Genomic DNA, 20497 nt, shown 5'->3' on the forward strand with positions numbered 1-20497 from the left:
CTTCACATTCAAATGGTACGGTGTAAATAAGAGGACATTTTTTCTTAAAGTTAAATAAAGCTTTTGTACAGACATCCACACATGAGAGACCATGAGGAAACACTGACAAAATGGTCTACACAGTTGACAGACATAAGGAATGGCAAGACAATGCTATGAAAAATATACAATGTGCAACAGTAACATTCATTCAAACCAAAAAAGAATAAGACATGAGGGGAAAAAAAAAATCTACACTTGTTCTCAAACATATGTTTTTGTTTTTTTTTAAAGTCCAGAATGATGTGATCAGTCGAAGGTTACAAGCAAGATACATCCAGGAAATAAATCAAATATTATGAAGGGATCGAGTCAATAGTAAAAGACAAAAAAAAAAGATAAAGGAAAAATATCCAGTATGGTTTAAATCAAACCAAAGAAAATATGAGTCCCGACTGCTTTGAGAAGCTGGACAGTCAACTTATCTGTACACACACATGCCAACATTCCATGAAAATACACACAGCGCGGGCAGTTTTCATCACTGGGCTGGCTTTTGGATTCAGTGCATTCTTTAAGGAGGTGGGTTATTTATGTAGAGTTATGGCGGCTGTTTATTTTGTAATTTTTCTTTTCTAAAGTTGCTGATTGTTTTGCTGTTGTTGTGTCCCTAACTCATTTGACATACTCAGCTGACTTCCAGAAGTGCCCTGGGTGGGAAAGGCGACGATTCCGTTTTGGCAACTTTTCCAGTAAATCGACCAGCTTGGAGAAGCTGGGCCGCTCTTCCTGCTTGTACGCCCAGCACAGAAGCAGAATGTCCTGGAAAAGATACATGGGGGAAAGAGGGCGTTTAGCTTTTGAGTAAATACTGAAAGAACAAATGTGCAAACAAGAGTCCCTGTATTTACTTAGCCAAAATCTACTCTCCTAAAATATTTATTGTCTAAAACAGAGCTTCTTAAACTGTGAAGTTGTGCAAGGAGAGATATGACACAAAGATACTGCATTAGGTGATGAGACAGGTTCATGCTGGTGTTCTGAAAACAGCTGGAAGCGATTCATTCTTCACCAACACAGTCAAAAACATCTTTAGTACCTACAATTAGAGGAACTAAACCAAACTAAACCTGCAAAACGTTGCAGTCCCTTAGAGACTCAGCATGCTGCTTTTGCACAGAAACCAGATCTGTTCAAACGGAAGCTGGAGGTTTTTCAAGGAGAGAGGAGAGGAGTGGAGGTGTATACCAAGGAATGATACCATACTGCACTGCCAGTGCAAAGACAGGAAAGGCCAATACCCCCCCCGGGGGGAAAGGTGCAGTTGTCAAGACTTTCTCCAATGGGGGCCCACAGAGTGACTGAAAAACCCTGGTCTGAACCAACTCTGACCTAACACGCTTTGTTAAATAAACTAAAATCCATTCATGAACTAATATATTTTGTACCCACATTTAATAAACCACTCAAAACCTCTGCCTTGGTTATATCAATCTTTATCAATCTTTCATTAAAGACAGTAACAATATTTTCCAAATGTCTTATAACCATCGGCATCATTGAAGTGCATTCATGCAAGATTCCATAAGGGTGGCTAAAATGTTTCTTATCATCCTCGTAAGTTTTTCAGTTGAAATACCTCTAGGGAGCATTCTTCTGAAAACTTCCCGAGTAACATCTTCAATACTCTTCTGTGAATCTAGCACCAGACTGCTTATTGTCTTAATCAGGCAAATTCATTTCAAAGTAATAATCAACGTTCATAAAATGCGTTTGGAGCACTTTAGTCTCGGATTAAATAAAAGTTTAAACGCGAAAACTGTGCAGCAATGCACTTAAGTCTGAAGAAAAGAGTGACTCGTGAATTGTGACAAATGAACAAGAAAAAAAAAGCCCTTACTGATATCTCCTTCCCCATGCCAGTTTGGGCGAGGTTGGGCTTCATCCCGCTGCCAATCTGCCATATGATCACCTCTGCTGGCTGACTCTTGTAAGGCCACTCACGTGCGTGTAACTCGTACCAGATGGTGCTGCGAGGAAAGAGGAGCAGAGTGGTGGTCAGTGCTCTGGGTTGTCTTGTCGAGAGAATAACACGACAGCTTCAAAAACACACTTGTGGAGGGGTTCACATCCCGCCCAGTGCTAACACCACCGGGCAAGATTTCAGTCGCACAACTCTAAACCGTCACGCTGTAGAGCTGTAGAGCTGTAGAAGAAGCTCCTGCGCAGTTGGATCGTGGTCTGTACAAAACACTTGGATTTTGTGGATGAATCTTGTCTTCAACTTTAAATTCTGAAGAACAGTTTAAATCCAGAAGTCAAAGAAACATCACATTTTTAATTACTGCTCATGCAAAATTAACACACCACCCTCCCTGCGCAAAGTGGTTTTCATTCTGCTCCTGCACGTCAAGTTTGAGTAGCATAAAAATAGCTCCTCGCCAGGAGTAGGGGGGGAAAAAATGACGGCGTGTTGTTGATGAATATGTAAAGAAGCCATGGGGGTCACCTCTAGGTAACACAAGAGCTATCAGAGCAGCTGGACATTGTGGGCCAGCGCTGCACTCTTTTTACTTTTAGAATGAGATCTCGTCAGAACCTCCATATGGGGGACCATCTGAAAATGCATTTGTGCAAAAATGCAATTTGTTTGGCAAAAAGATGCGATTACTACAGCTGCCGAAATGCAATAAAAGAGAGGTTTTGTTGTGCCAAGCCCGACACTGCATTTCAACACCCCCCTCTGGTTTTGTGTTGTGTATTAAAAGAATAGTTTGACATGAGAAGATTGCTAACCCTCTCGTGTTTGTATGTTGACTGCGAAGCCAAAGCCAGCAGCTTAGCGCAAAGACTGGAATGAAGGGGAAACACCCGTCATGCCCTTTTCTAAATGTAATATTATTCGCCTCCTGGCTTCTCTGGAACTCACTAATTTAAACATCATGGTGCGTGTTTGTTTTCTTCAAGCCGCACAGTGACGACAGGATTTCAGGAAGTTGCTGATGTCAGGTTAAACACAGTTAATGGAATAATAATTTCCACATCGCCACCAAATTTTGTTACAGTTAACAAAATGATGCATCCCGTTTGCTAAATAACCAATCCTCCCATGGCGAAGGCATGACCCATCCTACTCTGCATCTGATTGGCTAACTTGATAAGCCATTTTCTACTTTCAAACCACAAGCTGTCACAATATATTATTTATTGAAAAAATGGTTTTACTAGTTCTGCTCACTGTTACTGTGAGATGCAGAATGAAGTGAAGGTGGGAGCTGCTCTAAGATGACACATGATAATACATTGTTGAATCATCAAGGCCATATTTCCTGACCCAAAAGATTTAGACTACCTCTTCCTACATCAAAAAGAAGATTATAAAACATTCCCCCGCCACTTTTTCATTTGCGAACATGTAGCTTTCGGCAGTCTGTAAAAACCTGTAATCTTTCTCTGCAGTCACGACAGATTTTTACTATTTTCGCTATATTTACATATGTTGGAATGTTTACATTTGACATTCAGGAGATATTGGCCACTGTAGTGTTCTCCTCTTTAGATGCTCTGTTTAAAGGTTCAATTCTTCTATTCAATACACAAATACCTTTACTGTTGCCTGCCACACATTAAACCCCATCACCTCCTGTGCAGCTGAGACTTCCACCTGACTAACACTCCACCGCGCAGCAGACGTTTGGAAGCCCGAATGTAAAAGCTTCCATGAGAAGCTTCTCCTGCTCTTTGATTCACTCCTCCTGCCTAATCAATTAGTTGACGTCTCTTGGCTCCTCAACATTCACACGTTTCTTTTTTTACTCTTCCTGCAATTATGCAATCAGTTCAAAATTCAAGATGGTAACTCTCTCTTGGTTTTCCGTCAACTGAGCCTCCAAACCTTCTCTCACACCCACATGTTGGAACCAATCATGAATCAGTGTGCTCTTTATCGACTCCAATCAGCTTCTCTGGTTTCTTGTGGTTTTTCCAATGCTTATTTGAGGACCCTTGACTTCCCACTGCACCATCATTACCAAAGGTACATATATAGGAGAAGGATATGTGCCAAGTCAGGGGTCTTCACTGTTTCTGAGAATATTGGATGTTGCCCATAATCAGAGTGGGGTGGGGTCTATGTCAAAATCAGATATCATTTAAGCAATTAAGTTTTCAAATCCTTCTCTCATTAAATGGTCAGAAGTTGGATATCTAAAGTCTGACAATAACAGAAGTAAAATTGTCATTTAGTAAATCACGAACTTATTACATTATCTACGTCTTTGTACAGCAAGCAGTGAAAATCTATAATGAGATCTGAAAACCTGTTAATGAGAGTTGCCTCTTTACCACGCGACGTGGAGTTTTAGGAGACTGCCTTGTAAAAAGGAAGAAACAATGTATTGAATTCACACAAATATTTGGGGTTTGTAAACCCTCTCCGTCAACAGTGAGCCGTGATTGTCCAACATCAGGCTCCGGCATCGTCTGGACAAACAAACAGGAGGGAATCGGGTAAGAAGACACTTACCCAAAAGCAAAGACATCTGACTGTTTGGAGAAGGGGAGCTTGTCCTCCTCGGTGTCTGGAGAGAGCTGCTGGATTATTTCTGGGGCCAGGTGACACAGCCAGCCGTTGGGGATCCTCAGTTTGTCTTCTCTCCGGCTGCAGAACGAGAAAACGTGGAGACGGGAGACTCGTCAGGGTTTTAATGATTCGCTGTATCATGCTGCCGAACAACATTAAAGACGTTACATTGCCACATTTTCACTTCAGTACATTGCCATTGCCTTTGCATATTGTTGCAATTTCCAATCATCTAACTCTGTTGTTTAATACGTACACAAATAGAAACGTTTAAAATACTTTTTGGGGTTTTACTGAGACTTATGCAGTGTTTGAATTACACCGTGGCTTTCGAGGAAGCGCTATTTTACGGGGATGGGAGGGAACTGTACATTACTCTGCTAACTCAGCTAACTCTGATACAGATGAGAGGTTGTGCACTGTCCCTCCCTAAATAAATAAATAAATAGTTTATTAGTCACAAATTATAGGAAATTATTATGCAAAAATATACATGCACATTGATAAGTGCTTCACTATTAGCCTGTTATTTATTTCGAACCCTGGACTTATGTGGTGTAACTATTGCATTGACTTCCTGGGGTCTTGTTGTCATATTGATGCTGCCGGGTAAACAACTTGGATTAAACAAACAAAATACAACATGTTAATTGGTGGCAATTGGCAGAGCCAGGCTAGCAGTTTCCCCCTGTTCATGCTAAGCTAAACTAACTGACTCCTGGCTAGTGGCAGTACACAGGAGAACATATTGTGTAGGATAGGTTGATAGAGCTATAAAATACATATTAAATGTTCAAATATCAAAGTGGGCCATGAAATTGTGCATCATTTTAGCTCTCCACCTTACCCACACAGCTACAGTATCTTCTTTACTTCAAAAATTGTAGAATTGAATAGCTTAATATTTTTTTTAGCGCAACACACAAGTGATTTTTGTAGGAAATGCTTTTAGTCGTCTGTCTTTCACCGCAGTACAAACTGTTTCTGAAGGGTTCTGAAGAAAGTCTTGGCCTCATGAGGTCAATGTGAGCAGATTCAATATGTGAATACTGGTTTGCCCAGCCGTGACACGGTAAACGGGAGAAAATAGACTCCATTTGTTGGTGGAGCGAGAACCAATTTATAGCGTTTTGACAGTGATTCACTGTTTCCTTTGTATGACACCGCTGTGGAATCTCTGCTCATACTTAAACTGGCTACTCCTTTTCTCTATTGCTCAGAAAACCTCTCTTTAACGTCGTTTGTGTCCTTCAGCAGTTAGGAGAGTCTTCCATGTCAACAGTAAACATGGACCCAGGACCAACAGTTTAAGGTAAACGATCACACTCTGGGTCCATATATCAATTCAACAATCCAGTATCTTTGATGCAAAGGGAACATTTTGATACATATTTTATATCTTTAAGATATGAAATATAAATGTAATCGATTGTGTTAAATAAGCATATCGATTGCAGGCCCCTAAATTGAAAACGTATCATGGCCGATTTTGTTGCTGATTTTGTATATCAGCAAATATTGTAGGGCATCCATAAAATCAATATAATATTAGGTTGTGTTGAAACTTGTGATTTACACCCCTACACGTTAGGCTCGTTACAGCCCAGACTTAATAATTCACACATAATAAACTTTGATTGAATCTATATATAGCACCACCTCTGTCTCATTACCCAAACCCCAAATATATAAACAATAGCTTGTTAAAATTGCAGGTGTATTACATAAAACCCTGAATGTTTAGGGATTGCTTACTAGTCTTAAAATAAGTGGAGAAAAAAAGAATATCATTACTTTTTATCTTTTAGTGAATATGTAGACTATTTACTTCCACTCAATGCTTTTTTGTCCCAGTGCCATGTGTGCCAATACTGTTATAATAAAGTCAATCTGCGTCCAAGGAAAATTCCTATATTGCACATGTTAAAAGAAGCGCTCCTGTCTCAGATGTGTATTGAATATAATTACCTGCCAGCCTGCAGAACCCCAGATATGGTGAAGAGTCCAAAGTCGGTGATGACAATTTTTCCGTTGTCATAAAACACGTTCTTGGACTTCATGTCTTTGTGTAAAATCCCCTTAGCGTGGAGGTAGCCCATCCCCTGAGGACATAACACAGAGATGTGACTTTTCTGTAATATGAAGTGCGCTGCAGAAGTGTTCTGGGGAATCAGCGTTGAGTTGTTTTACCTTGACCATCTCTTGTGCGATCTGTCTGGTCTTGTTTACATCCAGGACAACCTTGGCATCCCGCACCACAGAATAAAGAGTCCTGCCTTTGCACAAGCTGAGAGAGAGGACAAAGACAAGAGTTCAAGTCACTGATTTGACTTAGGAAAGACATTTTATTAACTTCACATTTGACAAAGATTTCAGGTCGACCCTGTGATCACATTCCAACTTTTGCAACTCATTTTTTATTTGTTTGAATAAATAAAGAACGGCATTCAACCTGAGACCAATCCAAGGTACATTAGTGTCATCAAAGTGCCCCTGTTTTGTAACAGCTGACCATCTGTTATGGGCAGTAAACAATGAGCATCCTTCTCCCACTACTGTTCCACAAATAGTGCAGCCACTGCCTTTTGCTATATTATATTCGGGACTATTCATTCATATCTTGCATATTCTTTTGTTATTCTGTACAAATCAATTGTATCTTGTTTATTTATTTCATTTGACTCTTTTTAAATTCTATTTATATGTGTTTTATGTCTTATGTGAAGCACTTTGATCACCTTGTTGTTGAAAGCGCTGTACAAATTAACTTCAGTGAGGTACTTTATCGCTGCTGTTTATCTTGCCAATGCTGCACTCAAGGCTTGTCAGCAGAAGAGAAGGAAGGAAAATGCCCCATTGTTAGTACGCATTATTCAAACTTGATTACCATATGCTTAGTATGGTAATCTTTTTCTTTTTTACATATCAAACCAAATAAAAAGAGACACGTACTGTAACAGGAACAAACACAAAAGCTGTTTTATCTCACAACCATGCAAGATAAAGTTACAAAAAGTAAGTAAATATTACGTGTCTGTGTGTCTGTGTGTGTGTCAGTGAGTTACAGTGAGTTTGAGACGCTGTTTGAGAATAACAATGCCACCATTCTGAACTGAAACGTGGGCCCCACTCGGTGCCAGCGTGAGGCTGTTACACGGCGATGCGTGGAGGTGGTGTCATATTTCTGGAGGGGTGCCATCACAACCACGTATTAATAGACAGCTCTAAAGCCAACCCCCCCCCCCCACCCATCATGCATCACACCTGAAGCCCTCAACCCCGACTGTGCCACACAGGTCACCAACAAAGCACCTGAAGCCAACAGTTCATACATATTCATTCCCGACTCTGAACTGACAGCAGCTGCATTTTGAGTGGCTCTCTCTCCTGAAGGCTCTTTTCAGCACAAACATGTTGCTCATGCCTTCAGTCGACACCTTACGTACACGTTAAGTATTATGGCAACAATTACTGCTATACCTATGACAAACGTGATGGGAATGAGCAATACTAAAAGACACAGAGGCAGCGTTTCATGGATCTCAGCTGAGGAAACGCTAATGAGGCCACCTCGCTGAAAGCTCACCTATGTGAGTAATTATGTTGTATCCATAGATAAAAACCCAGCAGTAGCATCACAGATGACCCGGCAACATCGATCCACAGTCACTTGTGACAAATGAAACGATCAATAGTTATGCTTTCACTAATGCAACCTGATAAAGCTCTTCCTCAATAAACCAAAAAAACCACACTCCAATTTACACAACTCATTTTGCACTTTGGGCTGCAAGAGTGTGAGGAACTGAAGTTCCCTTTTTTTTTTAATAGCGTAATAGGAGAAGCAGAGCACTGGTGGATAACAAAGCCACCTGTTGCAATGACATTTGCTATTATTTTCAGCAATCAGCAGTGAGGATTTTTGAGAAGCGGCCAACTCATCTGTCAGCTCCCCTGCACTCATGACAATTTCAGCTGGCATCAACTGCAATCACGCATCTCAATCAATCAGTCAGTCAATTCGTTATTTAAATATATACAACCGCAGTGAATGTGATGCGAGTGGAGACAATTTCTCACATTTATCTTTGTTTCCTAAATCATTTGTTAGCTGCGAGTCCAGCATGGAAATTGCTTTTCTTTTCTTAACAGAGAAAAACTCTTTCTGTCAAACAAAAAGCATATAAAAGAGAGACAAAAGGGGTAAATTATTTTTCTTAGTGAGACATCCTTCTTTGTTCACAGCCTGTGTTGATGACAGTGCGAGAGTGGCAAATATCCAAACAATTTCCTTTTGAACATTATTAGCTAATTAACTAAATTAGAGAGCTTTCCTTGTGATGTTCCTTAATAACAAAAACACAGCCCTGTCTCCCTTGTTACAAATGAGAAAATACTTGCTGCAAGAAATGTGAACACTAATCCGTGCAACAATTAAAGTTGTTCAATGTGGGAGAATTCACTCCAAACGCTTTAGTCAAGACAAATACAGCAGGGCGATGTGGGTGTGGGTGGTTCTAGCAGCCCGTTCTAATCATAAGCTCTGAACGCTTCATTGTCAGCCACTCTAAGCTCATCGTCCCCCAGAAGGGGGCCGATCTGTGGCTGATCTAAGATGAGAATCAGGGGACAAGGACCGGCTCTGGAGGCCAAACGGCTACCGGAGTTCAGAATGCAGAAGCAAAGTAAACACTCATTTTTGAGGTGAGATGATGACTTTCAGTTGTCCGCAAGATAGAAGTGACGAACAAATTAATTCTCTCAATTTCAGAATACCACATTAGCTATGTGGAAATGTTTGCTCAGTTTTGACATTGTAAAAGTATTAACTCAACATGTTTTATGCATTTTAATTATTTTCATAAATGGATACTTTTTTAATTTGCAGTGTTTGGCTTTTTTCACAAGAATAATGTGAAGTGCACATCATATCAAACAGCTGTACATTCCTTTATCTTCGGCTATACACAGTTGTACACGTTTCAAATATGGTCATTTTTAATCTGGTTGCAGTATTTGACACTGGAGATATTGTTTGTATACACTTCTATTTATATAAATGTAATGTAAAATTATCAAAGTAAATCCAATTATCCGAACCTATATTCATATATATTACAATAAAGAAATCCATGCTGTATTTTTGCCCTTTCACTGGACAGATTCCACATAATGTTTTTCCTCTGGAGGTATTTATCAATATTCCTGCATTTTCTCTAAACTGCGAGAAAGTGTTGAAATTCAATACATTTACTTAAACTCAAAATGCTTTTCATAGTTGTACTCAACTAATGTTTTCATGCTGACATTTGATTTTATTGCCTTCTTTATATGATACTTGTTCTAATGTAAAAACTAAAGCTGCATCCTAATTCCATACTACATACCGTGAGTAGTCTTTGAGTATGTCATGTGTTCACACTTGAAAAGTGGAAGAGTATACTCAAAAAAAATCAGTATGCGTACTAAAATGTGCTCGATTTTTGAGTGTGTTGTTCCTGGACACCATTGCCACTGAAAAAACAAGGGAAATACAATAGGAATATGGCATTTCAATAGTAACTAAAACATATTTAAAGAAACATTAGAGGGTTGGATTTTAAAACGGAATCGTGCAAAATTGTCTTTAAAAAAATGAAACGCGATGAAGATTGTGGATCGTAATCCTGCCTGAAAAAGAATTGTGATGATGAGGCATTTCTGACATATCTCCCCGTCTCGTCTTTATCCTTACCTGGTGATGATCGCCAGGTGTGGAGGGCTCATGCAGGCCCCCATGAACAGCACCACATTCTCGTGGCGAGTGTTGCGGTAGGCCATCACCTCACGCTTGAAGGCCTTGAGCTGGTCCTCGTTGTCGCGCTCGATGTCGATCAAGCGGATGGCCACCTCACCGTGCCAGCGTCCGTGGAAAACTTTGCCAAAGCGCCCCTTGCCGATCATCTCCCCGATCTCCAGCTGCTCAAACGGGATGTCCCACTCCTGCAGGAAGATGCTGGTCTGGCTGGCCTTGCGAGGAAAGTTTCGAGCCGACAGGAGCGACAGGTTCATCTCCTCGAACTCGTCACCGGAGTCCTCGTCGTTTCCCTCCTCGTTCTGTGAAAAAGCAAAATTGAACGGCTCGTTGGTAGCTGTGGGGCTGCATTTCACAGATTTACAGATTTGCAAGTACGGTGATTGAGATGCCCGCATCCAACACGGAGACGTGGTTTAAAATATTCTCACAAGATGTCAAATGCTTTTATTCTGACAAATATCATTCAGCAGCTGGAGGATTACAATCTGCTGAAACCTCCCCCAAAGAAACATATTGTTTATCCGCTGGATGCAATGCCTTAAGGTGCCATGTTATTTTTGTACATTGCTACACATGCAATGATTCTTTTATCTATGAATTTTAGTTAATTTCTAACCCCAACATTGCATGGCAGTTTAGTCATTTGAAAAGAAATGCCTTCATTTTCTTTCCAATGTATATTTATGTTCTCATGCTGTTTGAATCCTAAATAGGCTCTGACATGTATATAAAAGAATACTCTACACATACATGTATGTGGCCTCTATATCAAATCATTTTCATCAAGTTGTGTGCCTTTGAAATACTGATGGCTGTTTAGGCCATTACCAATAAAAAGAAATAGAGTTAAGAAATGAGAAAACAGCCAGGGGGGGAAACTGACTTATTTATTCTGATTTGATTTTAAATATAATGTACTGCAGGAGTGAAAATGACCTTTTCAAAGATGCCTCCTGGAATATTATTCAAGGCAATCATCATCCTATTTTCTGAAGATATATCATTTTTACAGCGATGACGTCAAGTTGCATCTTTTTCTTCTTGTTACTTTTGACACAAAACGTACCTGGAGGCTCCTCAGATAGCTGAGCCAAATTATGTTATGACGGCCACAAAATGTAATTTATCTTCATTTTGCTTTCACAAGTAATTTCACACCGATATTACGAGAAATGAAACAATGAATGACAAAAGCCACATTCACAATACTGTACATTCAAAAGTATCGCAAAGGTCAAAAGCAGGACTCACATCTGATGTGGGCTCAACTTCGATTTGAAGTAACGGGTTGCCCTCATTCCTAAAAGCAAGAAGAACAGATGTAGAAATAAATCCATGAGAAAACAACGTAAAGTATTATTTTATGATCAGAGAGCAGATAGAGGAAAGTCATTCAAAGAGAGATGAACTGGATATAAAACATGACGCAACACTTTACCCCTGCATGGACTCACTAAAGTTTAAAGAGCATTTAGAGTGTATGTGTGAGTATAGAGCTTATGGGTAAATATTGCTTTTTTAATGACATTTCGTGATGATTATTTGGAGATTTTATCGTTGTTAAATTCTTGAACATAACTGTCTAACCATATGGCTGAATAGTGGTGGAGGGTTTATACTATATTTCATTTGTGTTGGCATTTTTGCCACAGGGTATACTATGAAGACCACGCCAACGATGTGGCATTGCACTCCTGAGAGACGGTCGGATTCACAAGAGACGGTAAAATGGATATGGACTGTACTTGTATCGCGCATCATTCACCCATTCACACCCATTCACACACGGATGGCGGGGGCTACCATGCCACCTGCCCATCAGGACTCTCTAACCTCCACACACCAGGTATTACTACTACTATAATTTGGGGTTGAGTGTCTTGCTCAAGGACACATTGACATGGACTAGCGGAGCCTGGGATTGAAACCGCCGATCTACTGATTGAAGGACGACCCTGCTCTACCACTGAGCCACAATTGCCTCTTTATAAAATAACAAAAAATCGATGCAGCAGAACCAGAGGTTTTATCTTTCTTTTATTCCACACATTTGTCTTGCTTGTCAAAACCTACCACCTGCATTAACTACAAAGCGACTCGAGCACCTACAGTACAGCTGGCTTAGAGATTCAGGTGTGTAATGCTAGTAGTAGTAGTTAATGTAGCCTCAAGCCACTACCCTTAAGCGGAGATGAGGAGTGGGCTACAGAGGTAGCCAGCTACTGTCACATATGCAGTAGCATTCACAGAGTCCTATAAACAGACTTTGGTGAGTTCCCTTTCCAGTCATTCTTTCTATTCAGGTACCGCTGATAACGCCGTCCCTCTGGTTACTCCCCTGGTAAAGCATTGTTGCCATTGGTTGCACTGTTAGAGCCATTAGCTGCTAGCTCAGCCTTTCTCCATGTTGAGCCGGGTTGAAGTATATGCTCAGAATTCCTTATTTTGTAATAATATTTATTTTTGAGAAATATACCAAAACACATCATGTGGCATTCTCATGATCAATGACTTCACTGCATCTTGTACATAACACTTTTGGATGACTTGTGCGTATATGCTGATGTAATTGGAAGTAGAACTACAATCAGAGTGTTCAATCAGGTGAATCAAGACGACATGTGCTCCTTCATGCTGAGTGACCTGATGTATTATCATAGCTGAATTAAATTAACATTTTGGGGTGCGTCACTGCAGCGAACATGCCGTTCACACTTTCTTGTCAATGTACTTGATATAATATTGTGATGACCTTACACCATGTTGTAGCATTAATGTCTGATGATTTAAAAAGGATTTCATCAAGTCTTAGTGGACGTTACATTGACAGCAACCATTTAAGTATCTGTGACGTTGCAGTACCTTCTCCTTCAATTTAAATGAACTGATTGTAAGACACCTGAAACCCTGAATCTGTGAATATTATGCTGATGTGGAATGTCTTTGTTCTCAGTAAGGTCCTTTATTGAGGCCACTTTCTTGACTCTCAGATGAGCACACAGTTTTGGTTAAATTCTAAAATCATTCCAAACAGGTCTGTGTGTTACAATACTCAATGTATTTGTATCCAGATGAAACTGGAAAGAGTAACTGGATCGGAGACTTTTATTCTGTAGATCATCTGTCACTGGTCCAGAGGTGGTAAAAAAGCCCATTCACACCAAAACTATTTGACAGATATATGATCAAAATGTGAACGGGATAAAAAAGGTAGAAAATGCAGTCCTAATTACTGACTGTATATTCTGACTCTAAATCTTAATTTCACAGGTATTTTACGGTGTGAACTTTAAAGTGCATTTGTGCCCTCAGCCCCTATTAAATCCTGACCCCGGCGTGTACGCGGACACCCACACCATGGGTGCCAAGGCCATGACACAAATGAACCCACTTTACCCTCCTTCTCCTCCGTCCACATAACTGGCGGTGTAACATCAGTATGTAACCTCTCACAACCTTTCTCTGGTATATTAACGGATCGCGAAGCAATCCTGGACCCTGGGCAAAGACTACAGGTGAGGCAGCGTATCAAATTATGTGATTCCTGTGGCGCCAAGGGCCACTACCAGCGGTTCGATCTCTGCTCTAATGAGGGGTACCTGCCGGGTGTTGCGGTCTGAGACAGGCCCTCATTAACCCTGGGATGAGGCCATTAAAGCCAAAGAAACCTGCCAGCTGCCACTGCAAGAGCATACAAAGATGTGGGAAAGGAGGGACAATAGCTTTAATTAAATCAGAGGAATATGGGTTTCATAACGACGCTAATGTATTCACATCTGCCAAAAGGCAGCTAGAGAATGAGAGACTATGAGATTGAGAAATGGTGAAATTGTCCATCGTGAGATAGTAATGAGCAGAAACTCAAAGACACTCGGGTTCAAGATGAGTGTTAAGGTTTCATGAATGTTTACACCTTTTTTTTTTAAACATGTCTTCATGATCTTATTTCTAAATGTGTCCCTGAATCTGTCTTTATGTAGATTACACTGGGATATATACTTGAGAAGCCAAGGTAAATACTGTGGGGACATTTATATTCCATTCGCTTCCGTGCAAGGTTAGCTTTCACAATGAGCTACTGGAAGGGACAGCAGTTCTTGAACCAGAAGCTTTTCAATATCTTGCTATAAAATGTCTCTTTATTTACTGGTACAGTTCCTCTGTTGAAAAACGGTACGACTTTCATAACTTACTGCAAGTAAGCCCCTTAACTATATGTTCTATAGGATAAAGATATATTTCTGTAACTCTTTTCAGTCTTACAACCACCATCTCAAACAAAAATATGCGAAAAAAAGCAAGCTATCCCAGTTCATTCCTGAAAAGTGAATATTTGTCCACTAAAAAACATGATCCACAAGAGAATTTAAGTACCTAGATTTCTGCCTGGCATACAGAAAACCAATGACCAGAAAGAGAACAGTGATGCTGCTTTACAATAAGTGAACCACAAGCATTCTCTTTCCATCCTATGTCATTTTCACTTCTCCACTCTTTACCTTTTCATCATCAGGGAATGAGTGTCCTTGATCAACAACCTGGCGGTCAGAGTCACATGATTCATCCAATATATTCATGCGAGACTTAAAGACAAACATTTTTGTTCATAAGGGATTCTTTGCCCCTTCAAATGAAAATGTTTGGGTGCATTTTGGTCGTTGATGTAGCGCTACAAAAACTAAGAAACACAGCATTGCATATTGACTTATCACCTCGTGTAATAGATACTTGATTTAACACTCACCATCGACTTGCTTTGCAAGTCTGGGCCGGACAATGTGTTAACTTATAGACTGTTTCTTTCATTGATGTTTTTGAGAGGCGAAAACATTGCCCTAAAGGGGTATGTAAATCAATGTCTAGCTTAAAGGGGACAGATCATGAAAAACTAACTTTTTTAGTGCTTGAGCACACACACATTTCATGTCTGGAATAGCTACCAACCCACAAACTGTAAAATAAGACAACCCAGTCAGTATTTTGTGGGCTGCTTATGTCATGTTGTTTCTCCTTCTTAAGTGTCTCATGCAGGCTGGAGTATCTCCACGCACGACTTCAAAACTAACTTTGCAAAAGTGCAGCATATTTTTCTCGCAAGCCAATCAGAGCAGACTGGGAGTTTTTGGGAGGAGGGCTTAAAGAGACAGGTGCTAAAACGGAGCGTTTCAGACGGAGGGCAAATACAGGAATATTCAGATAGTCATTTTACATTTCAGCATGCAAACCCTGTTCTAGTACAAACCCCAAAATACATGTATGAACCTGAAAATGAGTGTCCCACACTGTCACCTTTACAGGGTATTTAGTCTACTGTTGTACTGACTGTAAAATTTGATTGCACCATTTTGATAAAGGCTGAACTACGATTATGTTAGCGAAAATTATATCCACGGTTTTAGCTGTACAAGCCACATGGGAGTTGCGATTGTTAAAGGCTTGAAACAAATAATTGCTTCATGATGAGCCACACAGTTTTTGCTTGCCTGTATACCAATTTGGCTTCCAGGGGTTGGCAAATAACATCCTGTGTCCGCCCACCCAATGGAATAGAAAATGTCTCCAACCTAACTTTATAAATTACTCGCATAACTCTTGATTATATCCCAATATAAATGACCATCTTGTCTTCCCTGGAGATTAACTGTCGGCACAGCAGCAACTCATTCAGCCCCATTGTGTGTGTAGAGACCAGCCGGTTTTGGCCTTCCCCATCTAATTACTACATCCATTTGTTGCAGTTTCTTCATTTGAATATATTCTGTGAAATACTTGAAAAGTAACACACACCAATGCAGATCACTGGAAGTAAATTCTGGCCCTCAGGCCTTCTTCAAGATCAACAATGATAAGACACAGATAGGCCACACCCCATTCACACATCTGCGGATGATTAGACAATCATGGTCCAACATGGGGGTGAGAAACACAATCAAGAGGCCTTCAGTGAGCTACAGCCAAATAAAATAAAAGAATAAATAAAAGATCTAGCTTTGAAATTAAACCTACAGTGAAATCAGATGAGTATTCTAAGGGTGCAGAATAGACAGAGAATACTAACAAAACATTGGCATATATCAAGTAGTCAACGACAGCCTTCCTGCTGTCGCCATCTTGGCTTTTTTGCAACCAGAAGTGACATGAGAGGATTTAATTAAGTACAACCGAACGCTGCACAAGACATTTTTAAACCGTTTAATCGTTACAATTATCTTTCATTGAACCAAGAACACACTCCGTTATTTATCTTATCACTTGGCCTTGTGGTAAGTCATCGTTAGAAGGACTGAAAACTCGTATTGCTGAACATAGACGCACGATTAGATAGAAAAGCATGAATTATTCTGTAGCAGCGCATTTGGTTGAATTTAATCATCGTCTTTCCTTTCTGAGATACATAAAGATTGAGAAGGTATCACGCCCCCAAGAGGAAGTAATTTCGATGTGTATGTATGTATATATATATATATATATTTATTTTTTTCTCTCAAAGCTGGCAGTTGCTTCGGGGATGTGTCATGAAGCCCCATGCCCTTTCCCATAATTTAAAAAACTCATACTATTAGCCTTCCTCTGTCTAGGACCTTTTCAGGACCACGTTGATATTTACAAAGTACAATTAATAGCATTATTTGCTATTGATTAATCAATATAAATCCATGGGTATGGTCCATATTTCATCACAATTGACCATTCGCCTATAGATGGAGGTTCTCTTGCCCTCTTTCTTGTGATAGATTGAGATCCTGATCTAATCAACATCTGAGTCGAAAGGCATCTCATCACTCCTTCTCCTCTTCCGGTTGTTTTCCCGTGACCACTGGCTTCCTCAAAGAGCCAGTGAAAATCCAGTTGGCATCCCAAGTGTAGCGTGAAGTGAAGGCCATGCTGACATTAGTCTCCCGAGTATTCGTCATGTGGGCTCTCGCATTGAAATTGTCACCCAAATATCCGCGCTCCAATAAGTCTGACTTGGCCTCTGACCAGCGGCCACAGAGAGAAGGAGAGGAGGAGAGAGGACACGAGGGAGCATGTAGATGAGAGGAAGATAACTGAGAGGGCCTGATGATGATCAGAAGTACTTTCTTAATGTCTTTCAAGGGAGACATATGGTTTTATTGAATTACTTCTGTAATAGAATCTACTCACCCCAGTTCAGACAGGACAGGGTGCAGGATGACCTGCGGCGCTCTGCTTGGAGGAGCCTCTGGAGCAACATCTGGTCACAAAACATCAAACCAACAAGTCAGAACAAAGTTCAATATTAAATCATGTCTGACATTGTTAATATTGCATCCCTTGTTTTAGAATGGAAGTAGGTGATTTGGGCTATAGCTGTATCTCCGTGGACTAACTGGATTTGTAGTTCTGCATCAAGGGGTTATAAGTTGACACATTTCAAACATTTGCACAGAATTTATTACGCTTGCCGCCTGTGTTGGCTCACTGACAATTTGTGACACAAAGTGGAAGCCACGAAAAAAAAAAAAAAAACAAGCATTCCCTTTGTGGCACGGTGCATTAGTAGCTGGCACCGTCACCCCGCAGCGGGAAGGACGTGGTTTTTGTTTCCCGTGTGGTGCCCGCACGGATGTTTGCATGGATGTACTCAAAAGACCAGCAAGCCAGGACGATTGGAGGCTCGAAATTGGCCAATGGTGTGAATCTGTGCCAGTCGGTCTGTCTGTGACTCATGCGCAGGTTGTTCCTACTTTCTACCAAAACATGCTGGGATACGCTCGAGCCCCCTGTGACACCGAAAGTGAGCACATGTGTGAAGACAATAAATGAATACATTTAAAATCATACTGTAATTGCCTCCTGGGAGGCTTATGTAAATATCTTTTTCTTTTCTTTTCCAGACTAGAGCCAACATTTACAGTAAATTGATGACGTGAATGTGGCGTTAGCTCCACTTACAGCAAAACGGTTTTAGATTGATGGGACTAACGGTAAGCAGTAGTGTTTGACCATGTTGTTATGCAGCTCATAAAGGTAGCTGATGTCATTTCGCTGGTAAAACAGACAACAGTATGTGTAGCTACAATAATCAGATGCCGGGTACCGCTGTGCGTTGTATATTCATGCACAAAAACCTGTCTCGCCAGATCTCATCTGCACCTCATTCCTGTCCTTACACCACTCCAGGTTGTCTCGGCCATAATAACCTGCCAAATGAGCAAAGACTGTGTGGTACCAGTGTGGGCAAAAGCAAAGAGTCTGGGCATTGACGAGTCATTAGGAGACCCAAATGAGACAAGCAACGAGTGGGTGTAGGGGCAGAGAGTCTTAAAGCAGGCCAAGGTGAGGAGGTGGCAATCATCAACAACATCAAAAGAGCCCTTCTCCTCCACACTTTTTTTCTGGGGCTGGTTGTAGTGCATTATGGGTCGCGGTAATGATCAATTATAAAGTACTTACCAGGAAAGATGAACTGCTGTTTGTATTTGAAATAACTGGAGGCTGCGGAGAGAAAGAGAGTTTGATCTGAAGTCACGTTGAGTTGACAATCGCACACGGTTGTTTGTTAATTCAGTATTTACACTCAAATTAGTCCAAATACAGACTTTGAGACACTTTTTTTTTAAACAAATTTAAAGTTCACACAAAGGTATTTCTCAAATATTAAATTATATTGATTATTAACTATTTGAACTCTAGTCTTTTGCACTCTCTTTTCTTTCACATCTGTCAAATCTTTAGGCACAAAGAGTGTTTTCCTTCTTTAACTCGCAAGCTTATTTCTGGACATTTATCCAAGATGGACATTGGATATATTGATATCCTCGTAAAGAGTAAGTGAAGGGTTGACGATGAATTACTTCCTCTGTGATAACGCTGTAAAATATTTGAACCCGAGAGTATTCAGGTACCCATTCTCATACCTGTCAAGTTGAACTGTTTCTGTTGCCGCGCTGACTGTGGGGAGGGATGTAGGGGCGAGGGGGGCGTGGCACTGCTGGGCAGAGGAGGAGCCGGGGAGGACGGGGTGGAGGAGGTGGTGGATGAGGGATTACTGCTGGAGTCTGGCTGGTACGGGGCTGCGATGTGATCCTGAGAAGAGACGGAAAGGAGAAGCTTTTACTTTCAAATTGGTGATTTTGCAAGTTTTAGTCTGTTAATCACAAAACGCTTGCGCTCCACTTTATTGTTGGTCCTCTTTCTGAATCATGTCACAAGTTTCGAGATTGATTTTCTACCTTCCAGGCAGCACTTCATTAATTTCAGTACAATATGAAAATCAACTTGCAGAGACGTGAAAGTGGCCCGGCGGAGGTAATCCATCACAATGAGCAATATGCCGCCTTTACTTTTTTGACAGAGTTATGTTCATTGTGTCGGGCGAAACTCCTCTCAGTGGTGCATTCAAGGATGCTCATACATCCGAAAATAAGGTTGGGTAAAAGTGAATCAGGAAAATACTTTTCATGCTCTCTCTCTCATCGTACTGTGAGTATTAGACTCAATCAGCTGACTTTGCATCAAAGCTGTTCACTTGAAACAATCTCATCTCACCGTGACCTTCGTTAATTAATTTTCTTTTAAGCTGTGAGAATGTAAAATAAAGTTCTTCTCTCTTCAAGCTACATTTGCCATCTCCACCTCCTAGCTCATCACTGACAGCTCCATGAATAAACTCCAGATTTATAGTCCAATGAGCGCCTCCGTAATCTGCCCCTGGACGCATCTGTTCAGTTCAGGTGTAACTTCTCAAGACATCTCTGTGCTACGAAACTCACATTTCAGATCGACAATATGACGATATTGGACTGAAGATATTGGCAGAAGATATTGGACTTCTGGAATTTCAATTCAAATAATGGCTGAATATAATCATTTTATAATGGAGTCTAATAAGCCGGAGGCTGTTTGTGTTTCAGTAATTAGACATAAATAATCTCTTTCTATTCAATAATTCTCTACTGATTGTACACACTCTGCCGAAAAAACACTTAATTGAATTAAGAAGTCTGAACATTTAAGACAAACAGTAAGCATTTTGTGTTTTGTTTTGTATTTCTATCTTCTTCTGTTCAGCAGCCAGGCCTTGAATCTCGGCTGTAAGAGCAGCTAAGGCCGTGCGGTATGGCCTAAAATAAATATATCAGTATAGTTTTGAAGCACGGACGGTATCGGTATAC

The 20497-nt window shown here is 40.5% G+C and overlaps 1 protein-coding gene across 2 annotated transcripts in view; it reads right to left on the reverse strand.

The window, feature by feature from the left end:
- Positions 1-654: 654 nt before the first annotated feature.
- Positions 655-20497, reverse strand: part of ksr2 (kinase suppressor of ras 2) — a gene marked incomplete at both ends in the record, with an annotated part of 81308 nt that continues 61465 nt past the window's right edge. For both annotated transcript variants that reach the window (XM_079161207.1, XM_079161206.1), the window contains 10 exons: positions 655-801; positions 1880-2009; positions 4505-4639; positions 6530-6663; positions 6752-6848; positions 10296-10657; positions 11610-11658; positions 17505-17574; positions 18777-18818; positions 19241-19409. In XM_079161207.1, the coding sequence (XP_079017333.1) occupies positions 655-801; positions 1880-2009; positions 4505-4639; positions 6530-6663; positions 6752-6848; positions 10296-10657; positions 11610-11658; positions 17505-17574; positions 18777-18818; positions 19241-19409 (1335 nt within the window). The remainder of the gene's footprint in view (positions 802-1879; positions 2010-4504; positions 4640-6529; positions 6664-6751; positions 6849-10295; positions 10658-11609; positions 11659-17504; positions 17575-18776; positions 18819-19240; positions 19410-20497) is intronic.

The sequence above is a fragment of the Pholis gunnellus genome, assembly GCF_910591455.1.
Source record: "Pholis gunnellus genome assembly, chromosome: 6".
Taxonomy (NCBI): Eukaryota; Metazoa; Chordata; class Actinopteri; order Perciformes; family Pholidae; genus Pholis; species Pholis gunnellus.